Genomic DNA, 8,644 nt, shown 5'->3' with positions numbered 1-8,644 from the left:
TTGATGAACTCATCAACCACTTCCAGTTCATCAACGTCACTGTTCGTTGGAGGCGCACGTAGTTTTCTCTGGAGCCGCACAAGAGGAGGCCTTACCATATATTTGGTTTTTGACGAAACTCAACGTTGGCCTCAGTGTTACCTCTGCTGTCCCAACGTTTCTAGTAAAGATGTCGAGGTTGTCTGCGAAGACCAGGAGTTGGCTGCTTTTACTGAAGATCGTTCCTCTCGTTTCGATGCCCACCCGCCGAATCATGCCTTCCATAGCAATTTTGAATAACATACAGAACAGTCCACTCCTTTGCCGCATACCTCTGCGTGATTCGAAGAGGTTCGAGTGTGTCCCCGAAACTCGGAAGTAACACGTTACTCGCTCCAGGGCAGCTTTGATCAGCCGCGTCAGTTGGTTCGAAAAACCGTTTTCATGCATTATCTGCCATAGCTCTGTTCGCGCTCAACTGTATCATATGCTGCCCTAAAATTCACGAAAACATGCGTTGCACCAAAGCACGTTGCACTCTCGAAATTTCATGAGGATTTGTCGGAGAGTAAAAATTTGATCCGTAATAGCACGGGCCCCTATAAAACCCACCTGATACTGCCCTGCGAATTGTCTTGCTATTAAGTGTAGACGACGTAAAAAATCGGGGAGAACACCTTGTAGGCGGCACGTTGTCCTCGAAGAACTACTTCCACCTGTCGTATGGTGTGGTAGATAGCAGATCTTGTAACTTATAAGTACAGTCTCTCTGGATCCGAAGTAAATATTATGTTCATTCATATGCTATGTGTTAGTAAAGTATCATCTCTGATGGTTCAGTTCAATAGCGAATGAATATACTTCATCATTCTCTTAGTTAGACGCGTGTGCTCCGGTTGTTGGTTACCACAGCAGGAAAGGCGCGACCGCGGCGGAGCGGATAGGGACTTCCATGATGCCAAGGTCGATGCATCCCGGTGTCCTATCGACTCCAAATATCGGTAATGCATTGTCCGGGTAGTTATTTTTTACGCTGCCAGCTGCGACAACTCCGTAGTTCGGCTCTGAAGCTGAAGTACACGACAATTGGCGGTATCACTGAATGAAAAGGTACAATCGAGCAGCACCAGTAGTCTGAATCTGACCCGACCCGTTTGGCCAAACATAAACGTCCTCGGGAAATTTCTGCAAGGGAAACACCGAGATCTCGTCCGACGGCTATTCTCGTTGGTGGTACGAGACCCATCGAAAAGGCAGATATGATTGTCCAAACTGTTGCTAAGCCGTCAGAGAAATTTTGGTTTTGGATTTGGGTCTCCAGAATTGCACCTCACGTGACCGAACAGGATGTAGCCAAGCCAAGAAAGATTGCCTAGAGACTGACCAGACAATAGATGTGAAAAAACTTGTGCGTAGAGACGCCGACCTTACTCAACTGGCATTTATATCCTTCAAAGTTGGAGTCGATATCAAGTTGAAGGAAACTCCTCTTGATCCATCCGTCTGGCCGAAAGGAATATTCTTCCGGGAATTTGAAAATATCCGTACGGAACGGCATTTTTGGGAGCCTTTTAAAACCCCTCGAATCGACGGAAAATCATCGCCTGCTGTCCCACCGCCCACCCCATTTATCACCCCTTGTCAGTAAGGAACGAGTCCAGTCTAGATGCTTCTTCCATTTCATTTATGACAGCTTCGACAACGGAACGCACGATGAATAGGGTCTTCCACTATGCCCCTAAGCCCTCCGACGCAGTCGTGCGTTGCAGTTATTACAGTTATCAGTTATTGACACTGAAAGTTCCCGCCTGCAAAGTCGTTCCGTTCCTGTGTCCGGAAGATGACGACGACGACGCCGCTACTTCTCTGCGATTTTACTACCAGAATGTCAGAGGGTTAGAGTCTAAAATTGACGAGTTTTTTCTAGCTTGTATCGACCAGGACTATGACGTTATCATGTTAGTAGAATCTTGGCTCGACGACAGAATCAATTCCGTACAACTATTTGGCAATCAGTACGCTGTTTACCGAATGGATCGAAACCCTTTAAACAGTGTCCGTAGAATTGGTGGCGGTGTTATAATTGCCGTCAGAAAGTGTTTTGACTCAACCTATTGCGAAGTTGCTCATTCCGCTGGCCTAGAACAGAGGGTTTCAATTAGACTAAGAAACAGGCATCTATTTGCTGGATGCTTCTATTTACCCCCGGATAAACATGCTGATCTCGAGGTTTTTCAAGCACATGTGGATTGTATTGAAAGGGTTCACCAAGTTTCAAATGTTGATGATACAATAATTGTGGCCGGTGACTATAATCAGCCTAATTTGAAGTGGAAATTTTCGCAGCATAGCTATTTGTATGTTGCTGCAGCCAATACTCTTTCCAGAGGACGTAATGAAGCAATGGTTCAAGAAATACTACTTGAAGGTGTAGCTAGATGCAATCTTTTACAGATTAATGGCATTTATGATCCTTATGGGCGATATCTCGACCTCGTATTCATCCAGCGAACCAGCTAGTTACTCTGTCCCGTCCCGCGCCATTGACCCTCTAGTTCCACTTGACAAATATCATCCTGCACTAGAGTTTAACGTCGATGCATACGTACAAGTCGCCCAAACTGTATATCAATAGTCAAAATTCCTTTGTTACGGATTTTCAACCTTTCAATGGAGCAGGTGAAATTTACGTCTAAATGGAAAAAGTCAGTCATGTTTCCTGTCTTCAAAAAAGGACTAAAACAGTTGGTTGAAAACTACCGTGGAATTACATCACTTTGTTCCGGATCTAAGCTTTTCGAGTTAATTGTCTACGATGTCATTATGTTCAACTGCCGTGATTACATCTCTTTGCAGCAACATGGGTTCAGGCCTGGTCGTTCAGTGAACACTAATTTAATGGAGTTTACTACTCACTGCCGTGAAACTATCGGTAACGGTTTTAATCGGTTTAATCGCATTGATCATGACATTGTCATTAAAAAGCTTAGACATTTAGGTTTCTCCTGGCAGCTTTGTGCATGGCTGGAATCCTATCTTAAAAATAGAACTCTACAAGTCAAAGTTGATACTGTCTTATCGCATGAATTTTCTAACTACTTCGGAGTTCCACAAGGCAGCAACCTTGGACCTATCTTGTTTACCTTGATTTTCAACGTAAACTAGTTTACATTAACCGTTATATAAATTCGCTGCATCGTTGAAAATCAAGGTAAACAAGATAGGTCCAAGGTTGCTGCCTTGTGGAACTCCGGAGCAGTAAGAAAATTCATGCGAAAGGGTAGTACCAACTTTGACTTATAGAGTTCTATTTTTAAGATAAGATTCCAGCCATGCACAAAGCTGCCAGGAGAAACCTAAATGTGGGACTTTTTACATGGGACTGTTATGCGAGTAGCGGCAGTATAGATCACGGCCAATAATCCAGATCGCTTTCTTCTGTCATTTTCTGTAACTTGGTGAGTTCTCGGGCACACTACGCTGTCAGCCTAAGGTCGCTATTCCGCTGATGAGACTGCCATCTTTAAGTGGGCGAGAGCCGCTGTCCCCTTTCTCTGTCTGCATGCTTCGGGACATGGACCTGAACCATGTAATCGAGTTGAGCACGGTATCCACCTTGACAAGCTTGAGAAACTGTACGATTGAATTGTTCACACTGATACAAAGAGTTAGGGTGGAAATCGAATCCAAGTATTCCGATTTATTTTGCAGCATCCCGGCTTGGCGCAGGGAAGGAAATTTGGGCCACTATTTTCCTGTATGTGTTCATCACCACGACCAGCAGGTTCTTAGATCTAGTGTTATACTACGAGTGACCAAACTATGCTGTGCAATGCGTACTAAGAAAAGGATTCTAAAGAAGAAAGAAAACCTGGAATATCGTTTGTTTTATTTTTATTTGGAACATATTGCGTAACTTCCAAATGTACGATAGTTTTAAGTCAATGCGAGATATAACGAGATAACAAGAAAAAAATATACTGAGCGATTTTATCACCAAAAATCGTCGGTATCGTCCTTCATTTTGGGTAGGTTAATTGTAAGCTTTCGAACCATTGCCTCCTCGAACGACGAATCAAGGTCTTCCTCGTTGGGACGGTGACGTGCGTTGCGAGTTTTTCGCATTTGCAACTTACTGTGGGACATCTTCCGGGGACCTCGATTAAAGAGCTCCGTCAGGCTTTTGCCTTCGCTACATTTGCTCATTTTTTCTGAACCGAGAATTACCGATCCAGCAGCAAAGTCTACGTTACCGAGATTGTAACCAGCCGGAACGAAGTTGACAGCTGAAGAACTTCCCACGGTGGATTTGTTGGCACTCTCGAAGTCATGACCACCGCGATTGTGGTCCACTGGCTGACGACGCAATTTGATCTTGTTCAAGACAGGAAGTATATCCGTGACGTTTTTGTCATAGTTGCATCTGTTTTGTGGGCGCTGATACGCTGGTATTTGACGTGCTGTCTTTGCAGCATCAGTTTCTGATGTTGGTGCAAGTTTGATTGGCCTAACTGCTGCGGAAATTTCCAGCTCAATCTTAGGTGGCTCTTCATCATCCGAGAGAGATTCGTTGACTAGTTCAGTGTACTGAAGTTCGGAATTATGGCGATTGGATCCCTTGCTGTTTTGGCATGGTTCGTCTGTCGGGTTGTGCTGTTTCGGGCCATCATGAAACGGTTCAGCAACATCGGTCACCACGACAGATGATGCGATGTTGCGCTTGTCCCATTCGAATACCTTTTCGCGCGCTTGTTCGATCATATAGTTGTTTCGCGAGCGCATTTTCTTCGATGCAAGTAAAGCCTTGTGAGGAGAGAACTCCGGTCGGAATGTGTTGGTATGAAACTTCATGTTCTCGTTACGATCGTTGTCTTCGAATCGTTGCATGTCCACGGTTCGTAGAAGAGGAAGATCTGCGTTGGGCAAAATAAATGTGAATTAAATTATTATTTGCTAGAAGAAAATTTCAACTTACTGTCATAAAATTTGGCTTCGTCTACTATCATTACTAATGCACCACCGGCTTTCTTCAGCAAGTCGAGCGCATCGTTAGTAACATTCTGATGGGATGTAATTTTCATCGTCCCATAAAACATATCTATGCCAGTAGCCTGATGCCGTCGAACGTTGTAAAAACTTATTGACACCGCCTCCTCGATGCAGCTTTCAAATACACGCACAATTCCTGGACACCAGTCCTGGGTCAGTTTCGTCACGGTTTTTCCTTGCAAATAATCATAACCCTAGAAAATTTCAATGCAATCTAAAAGAAGCAACGGAAACATTATCTGCACTTACACTTTCAGCCGGCAGTATTTTTTCCAACCCACCATGCTTCACGTTAGTTTTTACTTCAGCGAATTTCTCCGGTAAGGGTTTAATATATCGACAGCAGGTTTTCAGCGGAACACCCTCATCGATTATCCACAGGTTGCAGTGCACCTGACCGTTAAGCTCTTCCATAATGTCATCTACTTCCGCCCTTACCCAGCGGGTCAACTGAATATAAAATACGGCTACCAGCTCACCTTTTCGTCGGGGCGTGTATATGCCGCTGGAGACGTTCCCCCGGCCAAACGTAACTTCGCAATATTCGTTTACTTCCATCTGAAAGTTTTGATCTTCGGCGTTGAACAGGTAGGCCGTCTCCTGCTTGAACCAGAAATTGTGTGGATTGATGTAGTGCGTTATGCGAATAAGATCGCGGCCCTCGTCCTTGCAGGCTGCCATTGTACCGCTATGTCCGGCTGTTGCAACCAAGAAAACTCAAAAATAAAACTTTTCCACTTCCTAATTAGAATCGATGGAATCGATAGAACTTTTAGCGCAACGGAGTAACAGTAAAGTGAACAAACAGATTCAAAAGAAAAAAGATGGTTTTTTGACAGTTGTTGTAAGTTGTTGTACACGAGAAAAATGGGAGGCCACTCAATCAGGCCAGGCGTGTATGAAACGGCTAACATCTCTTTCTGCATTAAGCCGGCTATTAGCAGGAACACCAGATGTGCCGATTCTGATGCAAATTAAATATTAAGATTAAACAAATGTAAATTTTGTGCCACTTTGTGTTCGATTTCTGTTTTAACATTTTCGTAAACTATTACAAAACTAGTGCTTCAACGAGAGCATAAAACCGTTTATTTTTTGGCTTTCGGAGAGTTCATTTGAAAAAAAACTTCGATTTCCTATACCAAGCAGTTGATACTTTTTAAAACAGATGGCATCCCTGATTAGTGGTTTGATTCGATTGTTTTCTTTCACGAACGCGACCTCAATTAAGCGTTAAAGCTCGTTATTTAAGTGATATTTGATTGAATTTTATTTTTATTAGTTATTATTTCGTCTTTATACAATGCCAATGCCTTCATGTGCTAGAGAAAATATTGCTTTGTCCAGGGTTGGCTTTCAAAGAGACGCTGATCGCGCTTATCATGAGCAAAGGGACGAGGATGCAATTTTTCTTTCAACGGAAGCAATGTGCACGGGAATTCATCAAAAATTTGATCATTTCTGCCGCAAATTGCCCCATAATGGTAAAACATAATCAAGCATAATATATTATTTCAAATTACAGGATTATCGTTTTCAGAAAATACACTTACCTCAATGTTAACCGATCTAAGTTCCGAAGCCAAATCGGACGATTCGACGGACACGACAGAACTCAATGCTGGTTTTCAGGAAATACACAACTGTTGTCGCGAACTGCCAGAACAGTGGACCGTTTTCCAGATTCACAAAACCTATACACCTCGTTGGAATCTGCTTACGCATCAGGAACTTATGGAGGAGAAGACTGCAGTTGAGCTGATACTTTTCACGTATCCAAATGCGGAAATTTTAAACGATAAACCCATTCTGATACGGCTACAGCCTCCAGAGGATCCTGATTTCTTTCCCCTGATGTCATCCATACCGGTTCAATTGAAAAGCCGGCTGAAAAAAGAAATCGACTCCGGTTTGATGCGGACCGAGGAAATGGAGACGTTCATCGAAACCATCATCGATCGGTTGATTGATTGGCTTGGTCCTTGGGTCGTTCTGTTTAGTGGAAAATTTATTTCCCGCAAGGAGCAGCAAATGGAAGCGGACATTTTCAACCGGGTGGAGGATTTCTGCATAACGAACAAGCGCAGCAAAAAGGAACAGGTGTTGATCTCGCTAATAGCCAGACGATTGGATATGGTCGATCAGAAAGCGATCTACCGGTTTTGTTGTGATGTAATCAACCAGAACAGAGATGCTCAGAAAAAGCTGTTCAGCTTTTTGGTCAAACTGAAGCATAATAAGTTCGATACGGGTGCGGCTTTCGGGTGCCATCCTTGCCTGATGGTTGTTGATGAGTTGCTCGATGGCTACCCGTGGGAGATGGTTAACACCAAGCAAAGCTTCAGCCGGCTCGGTTCGTTTCGCCTGCTGTGGCAGTTGTATCAGTCGCACAAGGCTCGCATCAGTAAGGGATACCTCAACGTAGCGGCAAAAAACTGTCACAGTATAATCAATCCAGGTATGGTTGAACGTTGGTGAGTTTCTATACGAGAAATGCAGCAAAAAGTTTGTTTTTTTTTGAGAACATATTTGTTAGTAAGCATACAATTTAGTTGTAATCTTGTAACTAGTTTGATTTGTCTTTTTTAGATAAAACGCTGACAAAAATGAGTACCCGACTACAAGCTTTCTACAGGGAGTGGTATCCGGATTTCAAGCTGGTAGTTGACAAACCACCAACGGAAACGGAGTTCTCAGCGATTCTACATGAAGCTGACGTTATGATGTAGTGCCAAGGTTTTTGTCTAACGTTCAGTGGTAATTTTAGGAATTTCCTTGCAGATATAACGGACATGGAAGTGGATTGCAATTTATAGACGGCGACACTATTATTCAGCACGATATTAAGAGTTTAATCTTCTTGTTTGGTTGCGACTCAGTTCGGTTGTTTCCCAACGGGCTGTTCAGTGAAATGTCCGGAAGCCATCTGTACTATAACATTGCGAAGTGCGCCACGGTAGTCGGTGCTTTGTGGGTTCTGACTGATTTCTATACAGATTACTACTCAATCTTGTTGGTTAGTGGTTGGATTCCGACTACAAATCCGTCACTACGTGACTATTCCGTTTTGGATATGGATTCGACGGCATTTAAAAACGGTACATTTGGTAGGTGCCTCAATTTTAAGGTATTTCGTTTGATCAGAGTTGGTAACCGGAGTTAAATGATAGTTCTAGGAAGTAAGCCACCACCGAAAATGCAGGAGCACTGTGATGACAATCTGCTGGAATTGATGGCACTTTTTCGTCGCCAAAAAAGGCTTCCAAAACGGATACGATGTGCCATGGTATGCCGTGGATTGCCAGTGATTAATTCTAATTTTTTCGAAAGGTAAGTTGTAAAACATTAGTTGCAATATACATGCATAGGCGAAACGCTTATAAACATACTGCCTGAAATATAGAGAAAAATTCCGTGCTACAAAAATTCGTCCCAAGAAAAAGTAACTGTTGCGTCCACGCTATTACTTTGCACGCTCCCGATTATCGTCAACAATTGGATAATGGAATCACAGATGCAACAACCTTTATGATTCAATTTGTCGGGCAAAAAATTGCCGTCTCTCTTGGTGTCAGATCAGTTGCCATTGCTCAGATTGTATGGCACCGGTTATACG

General features: G+C 43.2%; 2 protein-coding genes across 2 annotated transcripts; one reads left to right on the top strand and one right to left on the bottom strand.

Moving 5' to 3' along the window:
- Positions 1–3,895: 3,895 nt before the first annotated feature.
- On the bottom strand, positions 3,896–5,779 carry LOC128743352 (uncharacterized). Its single transcript, XM_053839907.1, has 3 exons — positions 5,278–5,779; positions 4,955–5,222; positions 3,896–4,892 (listed from the first exon to the last, which is right to left on the bottom strand). The coding sequence occupies exons 1-3, from the start codon at positions 5,707–5,709 to the stop codon at positions 3,973–3,975; spliced, it is 1,620 nt and encodes a 539-aa protein (XP_053695882.1). The 5' UTR covers positions 5,710–5,779; the 3' UTR covers positions 3,896–3,972.
- Positions 5,780–6,346: 567 nt separating this feature from the next.
- Positions 6,347–8,370, top strand: LOC128743458 (uncharacterized). Its single transcript, XM_053840048.1, has 5 exons — positions 6,347–6,512; positions 6,569–7,486; positions 7,618–7,753; positions 7,810–8,135; positions 8,199–8,370. Exons 1-5 carry the CDS (start codon positions 6,455–6,457, stop codon positions 8,360–8,362), a joined length of 1,602 nt encoding a protein of 533 aa, XP_053696023.1. The 5' UTR covers positions 6,347–6,454; the 3' UTR covers positions 8,363–8,370.
- Positions 8,371–8,644: the final 274 nt, after the last annotated feature.

The sequence above is a fragment of the Sabethes cyaneus genome, chromosome 3 (genome assembly GCF_943734655.1).
Source record: "Sabethes cyaneus chromosome 3, idSabCyanKW18_F2, whole genome shotgun sequence".
In the NCBI taxonomy this organism is placed as follows: Eukaryota; Metazoa; Arthropoda; class Insecta; order Diptera; family Culicidae; genus Sabethes; species Sabethes cyaneus.
The sequence above is the reverse complement of the archived record's forward strand: the minus strand, read 5'-3'. Positions and strand labels throughout refer to the sequence as shown.

Excerpts from the sequence above, each read along its gene's own strand:
- LOC128743458 (XM_053840048.1), top strand. The coding sequence starts at position 6,455 with ATGTGCACGGGAATTCATCAAAAATTTGATCATTTCTGCCGCAAATTG. Across the intron at positions 7,754-7,809 it reads CATGAAGCTGACGTTATGAT|ATATAACGGACATGGAAGTG; the intron begins GTAGTGCCAAGG and ends ATTTCCTTGCAG. Across the intron at positions 8,136-8,198 it reads ATTTAAAAACGGTACATTTG|TTCTAGGAAGTAAGCCACCA; the intron begins GTAGGTGCCTCA and ends GTTAAATGATAG.
- LOC128743352 (XM_053839907.1), bottom strand. The coding sequence starts at position 5,709 with ATGGCAGCCTGCAAGGACGAGGGCCGCGATCTTATTCGCATAACGCAC. Across the intron at positions 5,223-5,277 it reads AAATACTGCCGGCTGAAAGT|GGTTATGATTATTTGCAAGG; the intron begins GTAAGTGCAGAT and ends GAAATTTTCTAG. Across the intron at positions 4,893-4,954 it reads CGAAGCCAAATTTTATGACA|ATCTTCCTCTTCTACGAACC; the intron begins GTAAGTTGAAAT and ends TGCCCAACGCAG.